This window comes from Phaenicophaeus curvirostris, chromosome 11 (assembly GCF_032191515.1).
Source record: "Phaenicophaeus curvirostris isolate KB17595 chromosome 11, BPBGC_Pcur_1.0, whole genome shotgun sequence".
Taxonomy (NCBI): Eukaryota; Metazoa; Chordata; class Aves; order Cuculiformes; family Cuculidae; genus Phaenicophaeus; species Phaenicophaeus curvirostris.
Window position 1 is genome coordinate 14,915,213 of NC_091402.1, and position 26,278 is coordinate 14,941,490.

The 26,278-nt window shown below is 43.8% G+C and overlaps 1 protein-coding gene across 1 annotated transcript in view; it reads right to left on the bottom strand.

Moving 5' to 3' along the window:
• Positions 1 to 14,794, bottom strand: part of PRKAR2A (protein kinase cAMP-dependent type II regulatory subunit alpha) — a 62,485-nt gene extending 47,691 nt beyond the window's left edge. Inside the window, exon 1 of the mRNA XM_069866067.1 lies at positions 14,376 to 14,794. Coding sequence (XP_069722168.1) covers positions 14,376 to 14,649 — 274 coding nt within the window. The 5' untranslated portion in view covers positions 14,650 to 14,794. The remainder of the gene's footprint in view (positions 1 to 14,375) is intronic.
• Positions 14,795 to 26,278: the final 11,484 nt, after the last annotated feature.

The following is a 26,278-nucleotide window of genomic DNA, read 5'->3' on the forward strand; positions in this document are numbered from 1 at the left end:
AGCAAACGTTGCACACTCTCCTACTATTTTTCTAGGTACATTTAGCATTTAAGACAACTTAAGGCATAGTGCTGAATTGTTATTTGGATGTATAACGAAGAGTTGATTTCCTCCTGTATGTAAAGAAAGATGACAACACACCAATATCCTTGTGGTTTAGCAATGAACAACAAAAAAAAAAAGAATAAATTTTGACTGCCTCTCAGTTTCCACCAGAAACCAACCTTAATTTTACATTCACTGTATTGTATTTTAAGGAGGTTCCATCTGCTCTGTCTGTAGTACACATTAATATTCAGAAGACATCTGCAGTGTGCAGACCAAGCTTTTAATTGGAATCATGTCACAGCTACCATCACACAACACTGAATGTAAATGTTGGCTATCTGCACTTGGCAGCTGCTTGGCAGGCTTATTATAAAGTCCTACTGAGACCGATAGTGTCTTCAAATATTGCACTATCAGGACATAAAAAGTATCTTGAAAAATCAAATATTTACTATTATGAAAGTTTTACAATGCCATCCATACCTAATATAGTTTACCAGCACCTTAAACTACTTATGAGCAAAATATTTATATTCAGCAAGAATTTCCAGAGAGCCAAGAAACCGACACAACTGAACGCTCACGCCTTTCGTGATGATAGATATTTAAGCAAATCTAAAACATAAATGAAAGAGGACAAAAAACCCTGAACTTCAGTGCAAATGAAATTGTGTAGGGAAGCTTGAGGCATTGATAAAAATCTAAAACTTGAGCTTTGCTAAGCATGTAAGAGCACCTGAATAAAATAATTCAATTAACAGGTATGCTCGGTGATTTAAGACACTTACCTATTATGTCAGACTAATTATTCTAGAAAGAACAAGGCAATTTAGTGGGTTTTTTTTTTCTTTAAAAAGATAACTAATAGCATCGTCAATTGCTTCAAATCCTTGCCAAACTATGGAAAGGGCTCACGCTGGAGCAGTTCGTGAAGAACTGCAGCACGTGGGAAGGACTCGGTGTTGGAGAAGTTTGTGGGGGCCTGTCTCCCATGGGAGGGACCCCATTCCAGAGCAGAGAAAGTGTGTGAGGCATCCTCCCACTGCAGAGGAAGGAGCAGCAGAGACATGTGATGAACTGACCACAACCCCCATTCCCCGTCCCCCCACACCGCCCAGTGGGGAGGAGGTAGAGGAAAGTTAAGCCCAGGAAGGGGGGAAAAGGTTGGGAGAAGGTGTTTTAAGATTAGCTTTTATTTCTCATTATCCTACTCCGATTTGACGCGTTTGGCCCATGACAGAAATTGGTGAGCGATCTCTCCCTGTCCTTATCTCGACCCACACGCCTTTTGTTATATTTTCTCATCCCTGTCCAGCTAGGGAGAGGAGAAACAGAGCGGCTTTGGTGGGTACCTGGTGTCCATCCAGGGCCGACCCACCACAAGTGCCCTTCTCCAACAGACTAATTGGCTTAACAGATACTGCTTAGCTTCAGTACAGCTTTCAACATTAAAAAGGGAATTAAACACAAGGGGAAGACACAACTCTTTGTGCTCAGAGCATACACGCACAGCCAGTCTCAAGCCCATACTTGTACATCCACCACCATTTTAGAACACATTGTGGTGGAAGGGAAACAAAGGAAAATAAAAATCAGAGGACAGACTAGGGTTTGGTCTCAAATTTGAACACACAACAGCCAATTGACGGCTATCAATTATCACAGCACTTCTAGCCTGTTTCAATCCAAAAGGAAAGCGTTGGTCTTAGCTTTTTAATCAGTGATATACAGCTGGTCTGCTCAAGTTGCACTAGAGCAGACAGGAAGAATTAACGTGGGCAGTTACGGATGAGATGCAGTACAAGAAGCTTTTCCTTTTGCCTCTTAGCTATTTACAGTCTTGGATAAAACAGATTGGAGTCACTCTCACAGTCAGGTACTCTATCTCATGTGACAGACAGTAAGAAACAACTATAACTGAACCAGTTGTACAAAAGAGAGCAATTTCGAAGAAAAATATGGAAGAGAAGATTTGAAGCTCAGCAGAAACAACTAGTAACACTGACAAAGTCTGGAGTTTTATAAGCCCAGCATGGATGTTACACAGCTATACCTGCCAGGTCAACCTGAGCTCAGGATAGTATAATTATAAGTACCCAGGTAGGATTAAAGAATAGCGTCCTACAGCTAAAACAGGAGGGACATGAAAGGCCATAGTTCTTTGGTTGGGTCAGTTCTAATTTCATTACAATTCCTACTGTCATTTCTGATTTGGATGATGAAACATAGCATGGTTTTTACAAACAACAAAGCTGGAATGGGTTGTGCTATCATCTGATTAGATCTGTATAAAGAGCAAGAGGAATTTCAACTAGAAACACCAGCATCAAGCATTACTTCAAGTTGATTCGGAGCCTAATCTCACACACCCACCTTTAAACCAGGGCATAAGCGCGCGTGCACACACCACACAAGACACACTAGCTTCAGGGTATCCTGGGCTGCACTAGGAACAGTGTCAGCAGGGTGAGGGAGGTGGCCCTACCTTTCTACTAAGCCTGGTAAGATCACACCAGGATGAGTGCTGTGTCCAGTTCCAGGCTCCGCAGTACGAGAGAGACATGGACATACTTGACAGAGTCCAGCAAAGGGCCACAAAGATGAGGGACTAGAGCATCTCTTGTCCGAGGACAGTCTGAAAGAGCTGGGATAAAGCCCTTCTCTAGGCTAACGGTCTAGGCTAAGATTGATAAATTTATTTATCAATAAATTTATTTATTGATAAAGCTCAGGGGAGTTCTTATCAATACCTGTAGGGAGGGTGCAAAGACAATGGAGCCAGGATCTTTCAGTGGTACCCAGTGACACGACCAGAGCAAATCAGCACAAACTAAAACACACGAGCATCCCTTTGAACACCAGGAAACACTTTTTTAACTGTGAGCGTGACAAAGCACTGGCACAGGTTGCATGAAGAGGTTCTGAAACGTCCATCCTTCAGAATACTTAAAGGCACTCTGGACACAGTCCTGGGCAACCACCCTAGGCAGCTCTGCTTAACCGGGGGGATTGGACAAGATGACCTCCAGAGCTCCCTTATAACCTCAATTGTTCTGTGATTCTGTAAAGATATTCTAATAACTCAACACAACTCATTCTTTACTTCCAGTTTAAATTCCAAGGACTGCCCAGGGAAACAGCTGAGTCACCATCCCTGGAGGTATTTAAAAAAACATGTAGAAGTGGCACCTAGGGACATGTTTTAGTGTTGGCTTGATAGTGCTCGGTTAAGGGTTGGACTCAATGATCTTAAATTTCTTTTCCAATCTAAGCAATTCAATGAGTCTATGTGTATCAGCCTTCTCAGTCAATGTCACAAAAGGAATCTATTATCAGATGATCATCCATGATAACCTCTCCATCTTTCTCCACATCACTGTTTTCTAGGATTTAGAACTTTAGCCAATACACATAATCACCACTGAACACTCACTCTTGACAGAACAGTTTCTGAATGACCTTTCCCAAGTCAGTTTTTCTCAAAAGATCAACAGTTTGAAGAACTGGTTCAATTCTTGAAGTCCGATTTTGACAGCTTTTTTAATCAGATGCTTAAAAAAGACCAAAGATGTGTTGATTTGTGAAATTTAAAAAGTGCATTCAAAAACTACTGTTCCTATATGTGATATGCTCAAAAAATACACGGAGAAAAACCTGTTACCATGTATCATATCACACATTTTGATAACCAAAGCCAAAAACCTCCTGGTCAGTTGTTTATTAAAAGTTCTAGGTAAACTTGCAAATGTTATTTGTTTTCCAGTTAAAACAGGCAAAATAAAACCAAACACACAAAACTCCTCACACCAACTCACATCTTGTGTCCTATATATAGATTTATCTACAGGAGTCACAGGACTTAAAGGATTTTATCCTATAATGGCAGCTTCAGAATCACGGTGCTGGCCACAAGGATTTCTGCCTCGCTTCCCCTCATCTCTAGGGTGCAGGACCCTCTGCACTGAGCACAACTGACTCTACCACTCATGTCAATTCTCTTTATGGGTGCTTTACTGGGAAGACAAAACGTGAATCGCACAGAGCCCTTCCGCACCACATCACCGAGAGGGGATGACAGCCAGTGGACCAAGGGGTGGCACAGAGCGATAAGAAGGAAGGCACAGAAAAGCATCAGATTCTGCGGAAGAATTACTAACATCTCTGGCGATTCAGTGACTCTGTATACAACATAAAATACTGCTTCATTACCAATACAATTATATTCATCAATAATAGTTTTTCTTCTTTCAGATTTGCTCTTCTAACAACATTAAGTCAACATTCAGCAAAGCTTACTTAAATATACAGCTGTAAAAAGAATAATCTCCGTGTAAAAAAAGTATTTTGACAGACAGCCCACACACACACTTCCAGTAACTGAATCCTGAGCGCTTTCACAGGAAGAGGATTTTGGGGAAGAAGGATGAGTGAAGATAGACAGATTCGTCCTGTTTCCTAAGAAGGTATAATAGGAACAGTGTATTCTCCCCAGACCAGGGAAAATCTTTCTTCACGCTCATGAATGTTTGAAGTCCCTGCAAGAGAGTACAAGTTCACCCCAACACAAACATGCCAGTACAATAAAAAGAAATTCCCCGACCAACGTAAGCTGCAGCAGGTGGTGAGCACTACTATATGGGTCAGCTTCCAGATGAACTGACTTTTAGTAACAGAATTTCTAGTATAAAGTTCCCCACAGTCACTGTTACACACTATTTCAAAACACAATGCACACACTGCAAATCTTTTGGCTAGGAAAAGTTAAGCATCTGCATGTAAAAGCTAGGAAAAGTTAAAAAAACGCTATCAAAAACAATAGATATCATTCAAAGTTTCACAGTATCATCGTACTGTTTCATAGTGTTACCAAAAGAGATACAAGGCACAACACAATAATTAAGTATTTATAGCAGCAAGAAATTTAAAGTACTTCACAAGGATGTAAGAGATGCTCATACAGAATACAAGAGAAACCGAAGCCCAGTTTTTGGCATTTATCATAAAGTTACACAATCTCAAGATAACAATTAAAAACAACATACAAATTACATCCAGTGATGTTTAATTTCTATGTGCTTGAGGAACTGGAGTATGTAAAATAACATCACCAGTCTGAAAAGTATTAAGTTTTAGCATTTCAGAAGAATAATACTTCTGGAATCTTCCACCAACCTTCCCTAAAGGTCTCAGAAGACTGAATGTTCATCTATTTCCATGAGCCATCTTGCCAAACTTATCCCTGAGAAATCTGAGTCTAAAATTCATAGATATTTGTAAACCAGAGACATTTATATACTTTGTAACATTAAATGTCAAAAAAGTAAGTGTTTCAGAAGGATTACTTTCAAAAAAATAAATATAGAATAAAAAGAAACTCCATCATCTTTCAATTTTCATTCCAGGGCTGTCCATGAGACATCTTTCCCAGGGAGGTGGTAAGGTGCCCCCCATATGTGTGACAACCCGAGATGGACCAGCTCCTTACACTACAGCATGTCCTAGAGGAAGCAATTCTTCCTGGATGATCAGGATTAGCATGAGTGTCGCCACAGAAATGTGTTTACTGAGGCCCCAACAGGAAAAAAACCCCACACAAATATTTGTATTTTTCTTTTCTTAAAATCTCTTCTATGGAATAGGGTTTTCTCAATAGGAAGCAGAAAACAATGCTATCCCAGGGGAGAACCAAACTGGAAACGAAGGGCCATTGTGACATCCTGCTTTACAAGAGTCAATATACAATCACCAACAACAAGGAACTTGGCACTACCATTTATTCAAAAACACACAGGAAAAATACAGAGCAGTTTCTCAAGCCTCAACTAAAAACCACAGAGTTCACTGCTCACACAAGCTCCACACATGCCTTCAGAACGCTCCCATGGATGATCTTGATTTGGATTTCAACACCTGAAAAGGAGTGCAGGGTTCCAGACTTCTCCAAGATGACCTGATCTAGTGGGAGGTGTCCCTGCCCGTCGCAGTAGTTGGAATTAGATGATCTTTAAAGCCCCTTCCAACCCAAACCATTCTCCGACTCTGTGACCTCAGAACAAAACCTGACATCCTGCCAGTTGGAAACGGAGCTTCTGCAGGCTGCACACCTTTTCTGCAGAGAAGCAAAGCTGTTTTTCAAGCCACCCTCAGAAGCTCAACAGGAAATAGAAGGAGGGAACAGAGTGGCTTAAACCATTTTAGAAAAATAAAAAATAAGTTTGGATTTCTTGTTGTTTTTAAATTATAAAAGCAGTGCCACAGAAGGAATACCTGCAGCCCCTCCCACACACCTTGAAGGCAGGGTATTCCTAGAGATGCCTCCCTCCCTAAAGGGAATTTCCAAGTCTATACTTCAAGTAGAATTGCCACTACTCATCATCCGCAATTGCTACATAGAAAAGAAATGTCCCAGTATGAAAAGGAGCAGTACCAAAACTGCTACCAATTCAATGCAGGGCTTTATTTTACACACAACTTATTGTATATTTACTGAACAGAGACCGGATCCCAGCAGTATGAGAACTGTAAGACAAGCTTCCTTTCTTCTACATCTCTTATCTCTTCTAAGCATCCTACCCATCAAAGCACACAGAGAATATCACCGTGATCACCACAATTTTCACAGCCTCATAGACAAAACACAAATGACTACAAAGCAGCTACTTGTTCCACGCAACAGACCTCCAGAGTTTCCCTCTTTCAGATTCAAACATTCAAAATAAAAGGATCCTTTTGCATTAAAAAAAAAAATCTCATAAGCACACTTCTTTTAGTAAAATTAGTATCTTGCTGCAAGTGTCGTTGATACATCAGTGTTTTGTTCACACTCAGATTTCTCAAATTCCCCACTAGTCACTTTTCTAACCAATATTCTTATGATTTATGATTTACCCGGTCTGTTTCAGATTACAGTGATGCATAAAGACACTAAAAATGCAGAGTGCAGAAGAGTACATATCATTTGCCGTGCAACTAACGGCACCTCAGGGGAAAAAAAACCTAAATCTACATGATCAAAGAACTGTCGTGTATCAAAACAACACGAAACAATTGTTACATACCAAAGAACCACTGATGCAAAGCCAGATGCAGATCACAAAGATCCAAGCATAGCAGCTTATCTTAAAGAATCTAGAGGTCTCTTACAGAGATAGGAATGATATCCCCCTAGAAGAGGAGCCAGTATGTTTGTGAATTATATTTGACATTGTCTACTGCTTCTTTCACAAAAAAGAGGTTCATTCATGAAGTTGAAAATGTTACTAAAGCCAGCAAGTAACATCCATAGCTGGTCTTGGCTACACTTCCAGTCTGCATTTGAATAATGAGCAACTGCTCTTTGTTAAACATTAATGACTGACTGGTGAATAATTTGAAGTGAGCTTGCTCTCTGTTGTCTCCTCCTCTTCCCCGAGGTCTCCATTGTTCTATTTTAGATAAGAGGGTACAACTAAACTTCAGTATTAGCACAAGGGGAAGATGGCACTCTGCAACACAGAGAATTGTTTCAGCACTCGAAAATTAGTTTATTGAATGAATAAAACAGCATAGTTAAAAAGAAGCTACTATTCAGTACAGTATCTAATATCACAATACAATAATTTCCTTTAGCTTAATTTTAGAACCAGATAGAACAATCCCATTTTAAAAGTTTCATTCATTTTTTCTTAAAATAAACTTTTTACAATAAACATGGGAAAAAAGCTTTTAAGAATTCAATAATAATTTACAAAGCCTCGTTATCCATTTCCTTTATAGTTATGCTATTTTTAGAGGCCAGTATACAGTAATGCAGTTTCTATTTGCCCAAAGCAACAGCAGGACACTAAAAGAGCAGAAACTGAGTCTAGAATTTATCTATACAGTAGTACCTAGTATCAAAAGCTTTTTCAGCAAACATCAAGCTTAACAGTCCAGTGAAAAGTTACCAGCATGCAGCAGATCACAAATATTAATTCATAAGTCATTTTCTAAAGTACTACTTGCTTCCTCAAATTCTACGACGTGCAGATTACTTAAGAAAAGCAGAATGACTGCATCAAGCCACTGACAGCAAACTGGAATAAGAGGATATCTTTCTTGAGAGATTTTAAGGAGTGTCTAGTGATACTATAGGAATAACAACAGTGCTGATGACAGTGTTACAAATAACACTTATTTATACCATGTCAAAATTGCAAGAAACTAACCTTTTAAAACTAACACAAGTTTGTCCTTCCTCATGTAAATCAACACACATTTAGCAACATCCAGTGATGCTTGCAAATTTCAGTTAACTCATCTACAATTCCCTGCCTCTCAGCCAGCCAGCAGCTTTTATCCCTTCACTCTGTATTTCCAGTTCTTTTACTGTTGCAGGCAAGATACCTGCATTTTAATTAAAATTTTCACTTGTACTGATGATTACTGATGAAGCCTTCCTTCCAACTCCATTGGGATACAAATGGTGACCTCCTTAGTCAAAAAAAATCCTAGTCTAATCTTGTAACAGAACAAGTGCAATCTTAAGAACAACACTAAAAAGCAAGTTTTCTGTGATAAGCAAACACAGAAGCAAAACAAAAAAACCCAAAAACTCCAGAAAAAAAGCTTTAGATATTTTGTCCAAGTAGCTAAAGAGAGGTAAAATCAGTCTCTCAATACTTGGTTTATCTTGATAGTTCGCCTGTGTGAACAAGATAAATATAAGGAGTGAAGTTCCATTAGTACTAACAACTATTCTATTTAATCTTTCAGATTTAAGCCAGTGAGAACTATTTCTGCAAAAGCAAAGATGTGCAAGTATAGCAGCTGCATGTTATACTTTCATTTGATATTTATGTTAAACACGTTCAAGATACCATGCTGCCAAGACTTATTAATATTAGAAGATTAAACACAGAAATACGTTCCTCTTAGAATACTATCAACATGGATGCATTGCGAATATTTTGCTTTATAATTGATTTCACGTTCGCAATGGAGATCAAAGAATAAATAAAACTGCAGCTTCTGCACCTTCAGGTTGCTAGGCTTGCTGACATATACATTATTCTTAAACATAGTATAAAGAAAGCATGCATGTCTGTCTTTGTATACTCAACCCAGAAGCTTAATACAGTTAGATCATATTCTAGAGCTGCTTCTTCCATTTCCATAAAATCTAGAGACTGCTTAAGTAGAGTGCAAAGCACCTTTGTTATAATCACAATTAAGCTGTTAAGCCACATGAGTCAGTCAAACAAATTTCAAAGGGAAAAAAAAAAATGTAGTCATTATCAGATTATGAAAGTGCTCACTGTGCTACCTAGATTTTAAATAGTGTAGCTATTCTGTGGACTGAATTTGCATCATACAACGCAATAATATTGTAAAAAGGATGTTCTGCAAAGAGAGGCTCTTTTAATACTAAGGACAAAAAAAAAAAATAGTGAAGAGAGCTACTCTGTTTTATTCCCAGTACATTAACAATTACAGAGGAAGAAGGCGAACATACTACTACGAAGTTAAAAGTACTTTCATTTAGAGGTGACAGTACCTCACAGGAACTCATGAATCTGAATCACATTTGAAAACTTGAAGAGCATTCTTCAGAAGAGGACCGCCGTTCCCCTTACTCTGTCCTTCAAAAGTCTTAACGTCATCTGACTTCTACCATTCAACAATGTCCCTGACCTGTTTCAGGAAGACAGCAAGGAGTTATGCTTGACCTGTAAATTGATGTACGCAGAGCACAAATTCTTTGTGATTGATGTAACAGTAATTCCTGAGGAATTCCACAGGACAATAGCAGCCAAGTATAAGAGAGCATAAGCAAACGATGCTTAAGAATGAGAAGCAATCAATCCAAAACAGTTTCAATAGCAAGCATTTCTGTTAACAATAAAAAAGGAAAATATTTCCAAGATGAATTCATATTCAGTATTATCTCCAAGATTTAATGATGTAAAAGTGCATTTCCCTGCTTCCTTTTGCACCCCTTCTATTCAGATACCCTGTTGATGGTTTAGAGATGACACTTGGCAAATCCCTGAATTTTAATTGAGCAGCTCAGAGCCAAACTAAATGGGATTTTTTCACCTGTTCATCCAGATTCACAAGCACCATTTTCCTTCGTAACAACAGAGCACACTGAAGAGGATTATTTCACAAGCAATATATAAAGAAATGTTCCAGTTTTGCTCAGGGAGCAGCTGAAAAGCACACAATCTTTTCCTTCAATAACAAGGTGAGACTCTAGAAAGGAATAAATGGTTTTGCACTAAAATATTTGTCGTTAGTTAAAACATCCGAGTTGCTCAAGTTAGCATATAATCCCAAATAAAACTTAGTTCCACTGTTAGCTACACGTGGTATCTCCAAAACTAAACACAGGTGGCTTTTAAATTACCTGATTCACAGCCTTAACACATCCATTCAGAGCTTACTTGTTAAAAATACAAGCGTGATAGTCAAGGACACGTATCCATCCTTGGTTATGTCCTCAGCCTGATTTCTGGAGTTGTCATTTTGCATCTTTTCCTAACTCTATCAACTTGTCAACTGAGCAGCTACACCAGTCAAATAAAGGCTCCAAAAAAAGCTTTGTATGCATAAATTCTCTGCCGCAACCCAACGGATAAATGTTCCTGAAGGTTTCCCCACACACACTAGCAACATTTTCTTTCCACGCATCCTTTACCCTCCACTCACTGCCAAACAGCCACGTCCCAATATCCATCAATCACATATAAAAAAACAATTAAAATCAGGGATGAAACTCCAGAGGGGGTCAGAAAATAAGAAATCACTTCTAGGTTTATATTTAACTACCACAAGAGAACAGAAGTCGTCTTTGTAGTCCAGTAAGTTCCAGTGACTTTTACCACATTGATCAAGTGCCATAATGGCAGAAAAGAAACCACTGACTTCACTATGACTACATCAATAAATTTACCACATGGTTTACACCAACGGCCAAGGACTCACTCTGATTTTAAGTTATTTCTTGCTTCTATTACCATGTGCACTCAAAGCACATAAAAAAAGCAGATAACATATCTGAAATGTTCTCTAACTCATAGCACAGAGGTGCAGCCTAGCGAGATGCACAAATTTAATGTTGTTCCAGAACTGCAAACACGATGACACCCACATTATTTGTGCAGATGTCTTTCATGTCCCCAAAATAAACAATAAGATTATTTATTTAAGCTATCTTTAAATTTTCTTAACATAATATTTTACAACAGCACTGCTGCTCTACATCATTATTAAAAACAGCCATGGAAACATGTGTCTTTGCAGCCGGAAGGTGACACTGTGTTAACCCAGAGAAATTAACTGAAGTCTTTCCTAAGATGTTCAAGATCACAGAATCATAGAATCGAATCATAGAATAATCTGCCCCTCTCCAGTTTATAGCCATTGCCCCTAGTCCCGTCATTACCAGCCTTTGTAAACAGTCCCTCCCCAGCTTTCTCGTAGCCCCTGAAATCTGAAAAAGCAGAACGCAACGCTCCTCCTTCCCCAGGTCTGTGGAACGATGACGAGGAATAGCAAAGGTTTTCAGATAAGAGGCAAGACAGCATCGCTAACAGTGCAGCTTGCCTCGAGGGTTCCAACTTGCACAAGTGACACCGACCAGCCGTGTTAATTTAACTTTCTCTCCGACGAAGATAGATGATGAGTGGAAACTTGAAGCAAAGGAGCCACCTTTCTGCTGCGGACAACCTCATCACATTAAGTGGTATTTGAAAAGTTGGTTGCCACATCAAGTTCTTACATTTTTATCTGAAAGTATTTAACTTTAGAGGATCCTTTCAGCTGGAGTTGCCAACATTCACCAGCAAAACTTCACACTCACTCTCGCAGAGAAGATCTTTCGAACCCTAAAACAAGAAACTGATCTAGAAATAGAAAAGTTGCTTTCAGTAACACTAAAAACGCTGGTGGAGAGGGAGTTTTTGTACATGTTTTTTGCTAGTGCAGTTGTGGGTTTAAGGAAAACATCATAAATGGATAGTGCACATTTTAATAAAATTATATCCAGCTATTTAGTATGTTTTTTCCAATTTAGAACTTTATTTTAAAATAATACATTTTACAAGGAACTACAACTACTTTTACATTTGGAGATGCTTGAAAATATTCCTGACGTGGGTTGCAGGACAAAGTCACCTGTAATTATTGTCATAAATCTGTGCTCATTCTTGCACATCCCCTTAACTTCAATCGAGTCACTACCAGTGTCTACCCCTTTACCCTTCACCTTTCATCTTTTCTTCTGCCCTACACAGAACCTCTTTCTCATTAGAAAAGAATAGCCATCCAAATCTAATTGCAAACTGCTTTTTAACTCATCCTGACTTTTCTTCTCACATGTTTGCATGGCTTGTTTATCTTGTATATTTTCAAGAGCAGAAGCTGTGGTTTACTTTGTAAAGGTTCTGCAACGATAGCTGGGCTCTCAATGCTTCCTTAAAAAAAAAACCAACCTATTATTTGTTCTACAGTTTAATTTCTCTTTGTTTCTTTAAAACTGTTAACTGAGCACAGACAAAAGAAAACACTGCATTCACAAGGTGACACACGGTAATTGGTCTAAAAGAGGATCCTGTCAATAAAAGTCAGAAACATTTATACACATTACAGGTCAAGGACACAAGACCTTCAAATGAGGGCACTGAAAGTTTAGGGGAAGCACCTCGCCTTTCCCCTCTCCCCTTACATCCCTTTCTAACAAAGGGAGAGCGTTCCCTGGTTTCAGGTCCAAAATTGTTGGCGTGCCAAGAAGTACCATTCGCAAACGTTTTAAATTACTTTTCGCAGCGCATCTCAATCACAGCCCAAATCATAAACCCTGCGCATCGCACAGCATGCGTGTTACACCCAACAGAATAAAAATGGAAGCATCACCATTGTTCAGGTCAGGCAGGAATCTCTTCTACCTGGGAGAGCTACAGCGCACACACACGGGTGGGTTTGCATTTTTGCTATTTAATAACATATTAAAAGGTCGTTTCAGTGTGTTAGAATAATCATTTTAAACACAGCAGCCACAAAGAGCACAGAATCATAGGATAGGGAAGGACCTTAGGGAAAGGACCTTAAAGATCATCCAGTTCCAACCCCCCTGCCATGGGCAGGGACACCTCCCACTGATCAGGTGCCCAAGGCCCATCCAGCCTGGCCTTGAACCCCTCCAGGGACGGGGCAGCCACAGCTTCCCTGGGCAACCTGGGCCAGAGCCTCACCCCCCTCATAGTGAATAAATTCCTCCTTATGTCTAGTCTAAATCTGCCCCTCTCCAGTTTACAGACGCTGTCCCTGCTTCTATCACCACAGGCCTTTGTGAACAGCCCCCCCCCCCCAGCTCTCTCGTAGCCCCTTCAGACACTGGAAGGTCGCTATAAGGTCTCCTCAGAGCCTTCTCTTCTCCAGGATGAATAACCCCAACTCTCTCAGCGTGTCCCCTTATGGAAGGTGCTCCAGCCCTCGGATCGCCCTCGTAGCCTCCCGTGGACCCGTTCCAACAGCTCCATCCCCTTCTCACACTGAGGATTACAGAACTGGACACGGCGGCCCAGGTGCGGTCTGGCAGGGCAGCCGCGGGGCACAAGCCCCTTTGCCGACAGCCCCGGGAACCTGGCCGCTCCCTCGGCTCCCCGCACCCCCCGGGGGCAGGACAGCTGTCCCGGGAGCACGGCTGCCCCCGGCACCGGGCACGACCCACAGGCACCGGGCTGGACCTCGGCGATGCCTCCTGGCCCCCAGGCAGGACCCCACACCGGGTTGGACCTGAGGGCTGTTCCCCAGCCCCCGGGATGGACCCACATTCCCCAGGCTGGACCCTGGGGCTGCTCCCCGACCCCCGGGATGGACCCACATCCCCCAGGCTGGACCTCGGGGCTGTTCCCCAGCCCCCGGGATGGACCCACACACACCGGGCTGGACCTTGAGGCTGCTCCCCGACTCCCGGGATAAACCCACATTCCCCAGGCTGGACCTCGGGGCTGTTCCCCAGCCCCCGGGATGGACCCACACACACCGGGCTGGACCTTGAGGCTGCTCCCCGACTCCCGGGATAAACCCACATTCCCCAGGCTGGACCTCGGGGCTGTTCCCCAGCTCCCGGGATGGACCCACACACACCGGGCTGGACCTTGGGGCTGCTCCCCGGCCCCCGGGATGGACCCACATCCCCTAGGCTGGACCTTGGGGCTGCTCCCCGGCCCCGGGCTGAACTCCCCCGCTCTCCTCGGGCCGCTCCCCGCCCGGACACGACCCCCCCGGCCCGGTCCGTAGCTCGGGGCCGCCCCCCGCCCCGCAGAGCAGGACACCCCCCTTCCCCCCACCGCGCCCGCACTCACGCTCGAAGTCGGAGTCCGAATCGTCGTCGCCGCGGTCGGGCTCCTCCTCGCCGTTGGACTCGGTCTGCATGGGTTCCCCGTCGAAGCTGACCACCCTGCGGCCGCCGCCCGCCTCCCGGTCTCGGGCATCCCGCAGGCGGGCGAAATAGTCGGCGGCGAAGCCCAGCAGGTCGGGCGGCCGGTGCCGCAGCACCTCCACCGTGTAGCCCTGCAGCAGCTCGGTCAGCCCCGGCGGGATCTCGATGCTCATGGCTCCGGGCACCGAGGACGCCATCGCCTCCCCCCCAGCCCTGCGGCCGTGGCGGGGCTCGGGGCCTCCCTCCGCGGGCGCTGCCTCCCCGCCGCTCCGGTCACACGAGCCGCGCCGGGAGGCGGGGGGGAGGAACGGGAGCGGCCCCGGTGGCGCAGGCGCCGCACGGTGTGTGCGTCACGGGGGGCGGGGGAAGAGGCTTCGAACCGCCCCCCGGCACCCGCACCGAAACGCTTGGACCGGGACCGCCCCCCCGGGATCCCGCACCGCCCCCCCAGCCCTCCGCACCGCCCCTCCCGGGATCCCGCGCCGAAACACCGGGGCCGGTACCGAACGACCGGGATCCCGCACCGTCCCCCCCCGGGGCCCCCGCACCGCCCCCCGGGACCGGGACCGAACCACCGGGATGCCGCACCCCCCCCCCGCAGGACCCCGCACCGCCCCCCGGGACCGAACCACCGGGCCCCCGCACCCCCCCGCACCGCCCCCCCCGGGATCCCGCACCAAAACACCGGGCCCCCGCACCGCCCCACCCCGGGCCCCCGCACCGCCCCCCGGGACCGGGACCGCACCACCGGGACCCCGCACCGAACCACCGGGGTCCCGCACCACCAGCCCCGAATCCGCACCGCCCCCCGACGACCCGCATCGTCCTCCCCGGGAATGGCACCGAACCACTAGGACCCAACACTACCCCCCCCGGGACCCTCATCGCCCCCCCCGGCACCCTCACTGCCCCTCCGGGACCCGGCACCGCCCCCCGGGACCGGGACCGAACCACTGGGACCCCGCACTACCCCCCCGGGGATGGAGAGGGGGGACCCGGGCTGCGGGGGAGCCTGCGGGGTCCACATCGCCGACCCCGCACAGCGATTCCTTTTGCTCTTTCCTCACGCTGCCCAGGAGGGTTTTTCCAAGCTGCCCCCGGGAGCGAGAGGTTGTCTTTGATCTTGATGGGAGCCGATATAAAACTCGATGCGGTTCTTGGTTAGAATTGGGATTTAGTCCTCCGGCACCTCTGGGTTTCTCTGTCCTCAGAAGGAGGCTCTTCTCCCTCTGTACTCGGCACTGGGGAGACCGCTCCTCGAATCCTGGGGTCAGTTCTGGGCCCCTCACCACAAGAAGGATGTTGAGGCTCTGGAGCGAGTCCAGAGAAGAGCAACAAAGCTGGTGAGGGGGCTGGAGAACAGGCCTTATGAGGAACGGCTGAGAGAGCTGGGGGTGTTTAGCCTGGAGAAGAGGAGGCTGAGGGGAGACCTCATTGCTCTCTACAACTACCTGAAAGGAGGTTGTGGAGAGGAGGGAGCTGGGCTCTTCTCCCAAGTGACAGGGGACAGGACAAGAGGGAATGGCCTCAAGCTCCGCCAGGGGAGGTTCAGGCTGGACATTAGCAAAAAAATTTTCACAGAAAGGGTCATTGGGCACTGGAACAGGCTGCCCAGAGGGGTGGTTGAGTCACCTTCCCTGGAGGTGTTTAAGGCACGGGTGGATGAGGTGCTCAGGGACATGGTTTAGTGTTTGATAGGAATGGTTGGACTGGTGGGTCTCTTCCAACCTGGTTATTCTATGATTCTATGATTAAATAAATATCATTAAATAAATATTCCTAAAACTAAGAGGGATATGGAACATAAGAAGGATATGGAGCTGTTGGAGCGGGTCCAGAGGAGGCTATGAAGATGATCCCAGGGCTTGAGCAGCTCCCATACGAGGACAGGCTGAGAGAGTTGGGGTGTCCAGCCTGGAGAAGAAAAGGCTCTGGGAAAACCTTAGAGCAGCTGCCAGAACCTGAAGGGGCTACAAGAGAGCTGGGGAGGGACTGTTCACAAAGGCTTGTAGTGATAGGACTGGGAGGAATGGATTTAAATTGGAAGGGGGAAGATTTAGACTAGACGTTAGAAAGAAATTCTACATGATGAGGGTGGTGAAACACTGGCCCAGGTTGCCCAGAGCAGTGGTGGCTGCCCCATCCCTGGAGGTGTCCAAGGCCAGGTTGGATGGGGCTTGGAGACCCTGATCTGAAGGGAGGTGTCGCTGCCCGTGGCAGGGGGGTTGGAACTGGATGAGCTTTAAGGTCCCTTCCCAATCCAAACCATTCTATGATTCTATGAAAACCAGTGAGCAGAAGAGAGGCATGCAGGTCTTCACATCAGATCTGTAAGGGCCAGGGAGGTCTGGTGGATGCCTGGGGTGGGTGATGTCTGCGTGGGGGGAGCCATCAGCCTTTAGGGTTCGGCGTTGCTAGATAACCAGTCTAGGAGGAAAACAGTCCAGTGCAAACAGGAGTCAAGGAGAAGAGGGATGTTGGCTTAGTAAGGCCTCTACGTGTCGTCAGTGTAAATATTTTTATTTTATTTTTTTTTTAATTCTTTTGTTTCAACAGTCAACTTGTACTCAAAAAAAAAAAAAATATCACTTGGAAGCCCAGAATTGGCTGAGACAATTTATTGTGGGCTTTGGTTTTGTTTGCTTGTGTGCCAAAGGGTCCCACAGCTTATCCAGATGGTGCTCACCACAATCCCGTACAAAGATAGCCTGTTTGTTGCCGTTGCAACAACTGCAGATCCCAGAACAACCCATTCAGTGCTTTTACTTGATGACTTTATTCTCAGTGAGGGAGGCCAGTCGGAAGTCTCATGGCACTTATTACAGCACAAAGCCTCTCTGGTAAAAGCTGTTATTTGTAATTCAGCTCCCGTATTTTTTATGTAGGGTAGGATTACATTTTGCATCTATACAAAATGAACAAATTAAGAACAAGCACAGGAGATAAACTGATGAGATGTGGCAAATCTATCTGGAGATTTCCTATGAAGCCATTTCTCTTTATTTTTACTCTTTCTTTACAGCAGGCACAATAATTGCAGAGTCCCTTTTCTCCAGAGATAATGGATACTGATTTTTCATTTACCACTCCTAACATATTATCTTTCTGATGGCCTCAAACAGTACAAGAGCCCATTTCACTGCTGAATGTATTTACTTTAACTACTGATAGAACTAGTACAGGGAAACTGCACTTGGGGAGCCCCCCACAGAAGTGATATTTCTGACGAGATCTTTCCTTTGCCAGTTGGGTGCTGAACGCATTACTGGTGGTGAAAGGGTGCAAAGGAAATCTTAAAAATGCTCTAAAGCTCAGAAAATACTGTTAAGAATAAAAAGCATTGGCAAGCAGAATTAGAGGAAGAGAGAGAAAGTCTAACTCCAAGGGAATACACTTATTTTTCTTTCCCATTCTTGCACAGCAGCCAGCCTGACAACTGCCTGCTTTTGGCATTAGTCAGCTCTTGTATTAGCTTTTAACGTTTGTTGATCGTTTTCTCTCATTTGTGCCTGTGGATATAAATCTGGTTATTTATATGAAAAAATGTGTTACCAGTAAATATTGTTAAGTCTCTGAAGAGCTACATTGTGTTAGCCTTCTGATATTTATATGTCCACATACAACTAATCAGCTTCAGAGGAAAGTAAACAGCAGAGGGCTGTTTAGCCTCTTTCTGAAGGTCAGTGGACGAAATAAAATGCATTCAAGGTCACATGAAGCACATTTTCAAGCTGGTTCACACCACAGCTTGTCCCATTTCTTTATATACCTTTTTATTTAGTGAGCGTCAGGACTGATGGCACATATGTATGCAAGAGACTTGCCTGCGATCAGGGTAATTGCAATACTTCCAGCTGTGCATGCGTATAGAATCATAGAACCATAGAATGGTTTGGATTGAAAAGGACCTTAAGGATCACCCAATCCAACCCCCCTGCCATGGGAAGGGACACCTCCCACTGGATCAGGTTGCTTAAAGCCCCATCCAACCTGACCTTGAACACCTCCAGGGACGGGGCAGCCACCACTTCTCTGGGCAGCCTATGGCAGTGTCTCACCAGCATCACAGGAAAAAAATTCTTCTTACTATCTGATCTAAATCTCCTCTCTTTCAGCTTAAATTTCCCTTCTTTCAGCTTAAATGTAATTCATCGTATGCTTTCTTTCACCCTGAATTTGCATAACTGTTTCAATTACTACTGTAATAAGCATCCACATTAAAATAATAGTAGGAAAGAAATTAGGTCATGTACTAGCAGCCTTAATATGATCCCCTTTATAATAACATTTCTCATTCATGCAGCATGACCGATGCAATTTCTTTTTGCTGGCTTCATGGCATTATCAGCATCATCTTGTGTAAATGATGAACCCGTTCCCCCACGGTATTCCTATCAAAATATATATTATTCAGAATCATATTTTCTCCTAATGATTTCTTAGCATCTGAAAGCTATTCTCAGACTTACCATGAGTCTGTGCTCCCAAACACTGGGGTCTCTTCCCTCCACTCTGCCTGTCCTACCCAGTGCTGTGCCTGGGATACACCCTTAGTGAAACTCTGATGGAGCTTCAGTGCTTGTTTGACTTACATGAGCAGCAAAACTGCAAACAAAAAGGCAAAATAGTCTATGTAGTCTTGCACTGGAGAAAAATAATCAGATTAAACTTCCAGGCTGGCTCTTTAAAAAGTAAAATAAATCATTTTATAACTAGTAATAATTTACTTCTCATAAACCTGTCAGCACCAGCCAGAGCTCAGACACTGTATAAACATATGTACATCTTGGATTAATTACCCTTGCCTTCAAATTTGCTGCGAGTAATTCAGCACAAGGATAACGCAAGAAAGCACTAAGTATCCTGATGGCTGTAATTAGCAAACACAACCTCTTGTTTAAGGGAAGTTAGATTAATTAGCACAAGTGTAGCTTTTGCATGTTGTTACAAGGTGACACGCTCGCCAGCCCTTTCAAGTCGGGCATGTGGCAAAACAGTCCTCCCGACAAACCCCGTTCAGGGCCTTCTGCAAACACTGTGAAATCCTGCCCTTGCCCTGTTGACTCATGGAGTTCAATGGAGTGGGATCTTTTTGGCACAAAAAGCATGAACTGGAGAGGAATAGATTCAACAGTGGCTTTGAAACTCAATGGCAGGTTTTAAATGATTTGTTCGTTCTAGGTGGAAAGAAGGATCAACGAAAGGTGCCCCATTTCTTGTACTGTCTGTCTAGTTGTGCATTGTTGGGACTGGTTATTAGGTTTGGGGAACCTTTGCTCTGACCCACTTCCAATTTATGAGTTAATCTGGTCAGAGTCCAGAGCCTCTTAACACCTTAGGTACTGCTTTTGTCCTACACCACTGCTGTTCATATTGAGAAGCTGTAGGCCAATATTAAATAATTTAAAGACCACATTGATAGCATCTTAAAACAGAACAAGTCAAACGTTGTATTTGTGATTGAGCAATCAGGGCTGCTTGCCATTTCCCTATGTTTCCTGGCTGGTAACTACCTCAGCTCACTTTTAAACCCTTCCACCCAACATCTTGGAGCCATAGAATAGAGGACAGATGGTATCTGTTTGATAATCTTATGCAAGATGTTGTAAACCTCAGGATGTTATGTTTTCGACATCCCCTGTGCGCTGAAGCCAGTAGCCAGGGCTTGTCCCAGAATCCTGTCTTAGGCAGGATAGGAGGAGATTCTGCTTGCAGAGGGCACATCAGCCTGGCTACTGTCTGCAGCCTGATCCCCGAGTAGTGCTCTAGCATCTCTGGTTGTTTTGTTAGGGATGTTACGGAGCATAGCTCTAGCCATCTCTTGTCCATTTGAGGGAAAGAAGTAGCTGTTTATGGCTCTCTCATCTGGTTTTGAACCCACAGCTGCAGTTCATTTCTATAGTATCTCACAGAAGCAAGTTCCAGAAGTTAAATAACTGTTAGATAAAGCGTCACTCCTCTTTCCTCAGTTTTGAAACACTCCTCCCCCATTTACTGAATGCCTCCTACTCCTCGTATTGCAGGGTCTGGTGAATGATGGTTCTGCATCTGTTTTATTTGCTTCTTCATATTGTTGTAAACCTTAATCTTAGCTTGCTTCAGCCTTTCTTAAAATAAGGCCTCACACTCTTACCAGTCTCACCTCCAAAGGAAGCTACATCATCCCAGGACCACATTAAATGCTCTTTTCTGTACCTTCTCAACTCTACTACACCTTTCAAGAGCACCATTTGCAGATCTGGTCTCCAATTCCAAAATGTGGGCTCTTCTCAGTTTTACACAGCAGAAAAATTAAACTGTCTGCTTAGTTCTCCAACACGTTTCCTTGGGTTTTTTTGGCTGCCACTTCATAATGAGCTGGAGGTATCCTGTCTTCATTATAAGATGCTGAAAACAACCTCACTTCACTTGCTCTGTTCCTCCAGTGGTCGATCAACCTCATTGTAAAAAAACCCCAAACATATGCTGAGTTTCATATTTGAAATTTTCTGTTTAATGTTCAAACTTTGGTGGTTTTTGTTTTCCTATGTAAATGTGCACGTACATCATATAGCCACGTGCTTAACGTACAAAAAAGTTCTGAGTTTTGATTTTAGCAGAGGAAGTAATTCTAACAAAAGACAGAGTGATCCTGGGCTTAGCTACCAGGATGTAAAGATCCTTCAGTGCAGAGAACAGGATAAAACTGCTTCTCCTGCTTCTGTTTGGTTTTCTTCTTAGGGAAGTACTAAACCTCAGAAGCCAAGGTTTTGATGCTCTAATGAGCCAGTTTGCCTGTGGCAGTCAGCAAGACAGTATGTATTTTTTCTTGTTAGCTTTTAGAGTGAGGTGCTTGAATACTGTGTATTTCAATAAATTACACAGGACTGTGTACACTAGTACAAAGACAGGAGAAAAAAAATCAGCTTTCTGAATAAATGTACATAAATACTGGTATCAGTTGAAATATATTAGGTTGCCACTCCTTGATGTTGCTACAAGGTTGCTACAATCCTTGATGGATTGTAGTCCATCAAACATACTTTGGACAATTCTTGGGAAAACACTTTTCTTCATTTGCTGATAAAGCTCAGAGCATCGAGATAGGAGAAATATCTGCATAGGTGTCCGGATTTTCATTGGCATAATTTAGTTTATGAACACAGATAACACTGATTCTGTTGGGAACAATTATAATTTTTCAGGCAGTAGAAACCAGGAGTTTTAAAATACCTGATTTTGTAAGACATTTGCCCTAGCCCTTACCTAGGTGTAGAAAGAAATATCTCTGGATATCAGTTGCGTTGTACTGATGATGTAAAATGCGACGTGTATCAATCTAGATAAAAGTAGTTCTTGCAGCCTAAGACACGCGATGACCCTGTTGTTTAAATTACCTTGAGCAACACTACATGGCAAATGTAAAGTTTGTGGTTTCCACATCAGAGAAGCCCTAAGCAACTGCTTTCCAAGGTGTAAGCGCAGATTATTCAAATCAGAACCTTGCTAATCGTTTAGTTCTCTTGTTTACAAAGTGAAAACTGTACTCACTTTGATTGTACTTTCTTTTTTGTCACCAGCAATGAAAATATTACATGAAGCGCTTCCCTGGTGAGGCCAGGTGAACGTTGGGCAGAAGGAGCTGGTGAGAACAGGGCTTTGTGCCTGTCCCATGGTAGCAAGAGATAGCCCTGAGCCTGTTGGAATGGCTGTGTTTGGGTTACACTACACAGGCATTGCTACTAATTAAAGGTAAAAGGTTTCTAGATTGTTTTCTTTCAAGAGAAGACACCAAATTAACCTGCTTGTACATTGTTCAAAGACTCATCTGAATCTGAAGTATCAGTTTTTATCTATGTTTTCCAGCAGACCCTGTTCAAACAGAAGTTTGTTGGAGTTAAGGGGTGTGTCCCACAAAGAGCTGTGAAATTAATGTCTTCCTTGAGCCTTTGCTTGCAAATCTGGGATTGTCTTTTACTGTATGTACACACGTGTCCCTTCGCTCCCTATCTTCTCACATTTCCATCTGACGCAGTTCAGGTTGTCAGAGCCATTGTAATGCGGTCCCGACCTGCCCTTACCCGTCCCAGGGAGCATTTCAGACACGTCTTGCTCTATCGCTATTGCTACAAGCCCTGTTTTCACATCTTCCATTGTCACCTTTGTCCATTGAACACTATTGGCCATTTCTCACACCTTGGCATTTTCCCATTTGTCATATATCTTCACTTGCCTTTCATAGAATCATAGAATCATAGAATAACCAGGTTGGAAGAGACCCACCGGATCATCGAGTCCAACCATTCCTATCAAATACTAAACCATGCCCCTTAGCACCTCGTCCACCCGTGCCTTAAACCCCTCCAGGGAAGGTGACTCAACCACCTCCCTGGGCAGCCTGTTCCAGTGCCCAATGACCCTTTCTGTGAAAATTTTTTTCCTAATGTCCATCCTAAATCTCCCCTGGCGGAGCTTGAGGCCATTCCCTCTTGTCCTGTCCCCTGTCACTTGGGAGAAGAGGCCATCGTCCAAAAACCATTGCCATTCCCACAACTTCACCTCTGAGGTTTACCCCAAATCCATAATCCCACCCCATCCTGCTTATCTCCCCCAGTGGGGCACCTTGCAGACAGAGCCTGTCTCTCTCCCTCCTCTTGCAGCACTTGATCCCTCACCAAGCTGGGAGACGCGATGTCTGTGCTCTTTGGCCTCATTTTATGGCAACTGCAAGAAGTAAGCCATTAACACATCTTGCTGTTCCCAGAGTTTATGTCCCTGCCCCTGCCCTTTGGTGCTCACAGATCCACCGCACACACAGACGTACTAAACAAAAACACAGGACAGAGCTACAGAATCACAGATGGATGCTGTGCGAGGGATACATTTTGCCAGTCCTTCCAGCTCAGCACAGCGTGTTGACTAATTCCCAATGCTAAAATCACAGTAAATTATAGCAGTAGTAAATGAGTTTTAGCCACCAAATCCCAAACATTTTATATTTTATTCTTAACCCACTTTTATGAGCTCTATTACAGCTGTTAGCACTTGTTTTAATTAAACTTACAGCACAGCATGCAGCTCAGTTAACCAGTTCTCAGTTTCCAAAGCAAATCAGTAAGCAGTTCAAATTGCATTTTTCTGTCGTTCTTCCCATGCCGTGCTTTACCATGCATTGTAAAAATGTTGATAGAGGATTATATGTCTCAGGGGAGGATAATGGGAATGTGAAACTTCTTACTTTCAGGCTATTTTTTCCAACTTAGTTTAGATTCTTAAGTTTTATACAAGTCTTTGGTGTTTGACTGTGGCTTGGATGTGTGCTTTAAAGGCTGAGTGGTCTCAGCATCCACGACAGAGGATTATAAGGCCACCTCACCATGGTTAGATCCCTCATTGACAGTGTCAGCAAAAAACTGATTGGTTTATTGGGCTGAAGATGCTTGCTGGCTTCAACTGCAACTCGGATCATATCTGTATCAGAAACTGGTTGGGTTGGTGCTCCCTGTACAGTGCCTCTCCTGAGGATTTTTTGTGACTTTAATGCCCAAGTCTACCAGCCCAAAAGAGTTGTATTAGAAAAAGAAGAAAAAGAACCTGGTTTTAGAGAATGCAGTGGTACAGCCTTTGTTGCAGCTGCTTTGAAGCGTCTCTCCATTGACATCTAGTGTCGGTACAGAAAGATCTTCAGATTCCTCACAGCCATGCGGGCAATATGTGTATCCACACCTCTAGAGATTGTTTCCCCGTGTAGTTATCAAGACCTCTTATTGATAATACCGGGTGCACCAGTGGGTGAGGCTGACGGTGACAACACAGGAGTCTCCCTGCACTTAACTTTTTCAGATATGGCTCCAGAAACCCTTTCACCGCCCTGCAGTTCAGAAACATTATAATTTTTTAAGATATTCTGTGAATACCTGCAAAATGCTTTTAATCTCTATTATCTTTCCTCACAGCATACAAGTGATTGTGAATCTTCAAGACAGATTTTATGAAGTATTGTACTTCTGTAGTCAGGCATTATTCTAATTTCCTTAATTAACTAACAGTCTTTTTGAATAATAGAAGCCTCTTTATTACACTCCAGTATATCACCGAGAGCTATTTGGTAAAAAACTGTTTTTATCTACTTTTACAATGATGAAGAGTTATTTTTGTATTCATCACTTTATACTGTAGAAAATCCAAGTTTTTACAAAAGGAAAGTCATTCCCTAATCTGGAAACTTCCTGTAGGTTCACGTTATGATCATTTCCATTGCTACCTGGTTTAAAAGGCAGTTACTCCATATAAATTATGTTATGAAAGCTTAACATGATTTGTTGCCCTGATATCAGTTTGTTGCAGCTTCAGGAGAAGAGGACAGGTCCAAGATGCATGGCTCTTATCCACGATTGACTCTGTGGCTCCGAAGGGCTCATGGACTCCATCGTTTCTTGGCACCGTTTTATCATCCACCCCTTTCCAGTCTTTCCTCAGTATGTCGTAAGCTCTAGAGGAGCTCTCCCTTGGTTTGGTGATACCTGACATGGTAGGGTCCTGTCTTGCTGGTCAGTGGAAGCTACTAATGTGCAAATAATAAATCTGTGCCTTGGAACTATAGGAAACTTCTGCTCAAAAAAAAAAAAAAAAGGCTAGAACAGCCTTGAACTTTTTATGTGGGGCTCAGAGGAGTGTGATACAACATTCTCCATAATTTCCGGAAAATGAGCTGTCATCAGTTTCTATGAACAGTCAACTATTTTCCCCTCTTTGTCCTTTCAGTATTCTGATTATTCTGAGTATTAAAAATACTCATTACATTAGCCCAACCGTCAGAAATTCTGTATTGAGAGAACCTGCTGAATCAATACATCCAGAATAGGAATGAACACATCATTAAAATGTATCCTGCTTAGATTATTCATAATTTAACTATAAAGCAAAACATGTGATCATGAGCAATGAAGGAATGTGACATAAATAATTTCATTCAGAGCAGTGCATTATGTGGGCGCGGACAAAGCTGCTGCAGGAGCAGCCAGAGCCTTTAACATGGAGCTGCTTTACAGTGCAAGGTACAAATATACATTCATATCGTCCATGCCACGATCCTTTGGTCACCCTGACTTTTCATCCTTGGTAGGACTCAATGCTTCCAACAACCCCAAATTCTCCCTCCCTGGTGTCAATGGAAGGAGGCAGCAACTGCAGCTGAGAGCATTGCGTTGCTACAGCAACACATCCCACATCCCCAGGGACCGCTTTGTCTCAGCGACATCGGGCAGGCAGGCATCAAGGCATCAGGAGATCAAATTGTCTCAAAGAAGCTGCCCCCCAAAAAAGCAGGGTAGTCCTGGCCTTCAGACCATATGAGCGAGCAGAAGTAGATGACCTGATGAGTGTAGGACTGTGCACTCACAGCCCCAGTCTGAATTAGGAGAGGGGACTGGGGCGTGTGATTCTTTGCAGGTAGGCAAAGACATGGTTACTGCCAAAAATAAGTTAAAATAAGACAGCAGGAAAGACACTGTCAGCAGGAGGGGAGCAAGTGCTGAGGCCACTCTTCTTGGTTTGTATAATCAGGACCTGCAAACATACTGCAACATCAGAAATAATTGTCTTGCTGTATGACGCATCTATGAATGAAGAAACCTTGTACGTTCATTTTAGGGGAGGCCAGTGCTTCATTATGCTGTGTCACACACAGTGCACAGCGCCATGTAGGCAGAGGATTAAAGATCAATTTACATAAGCAAATATACAGTTGGGCACAGAGCCTCCCATTTATGTGTCTGCAGGTGGTCTGGGCCCAGCCCATGGGAAAAGGCTGACAGGATTTCAAGAGCCCATAGACTATTTATTACA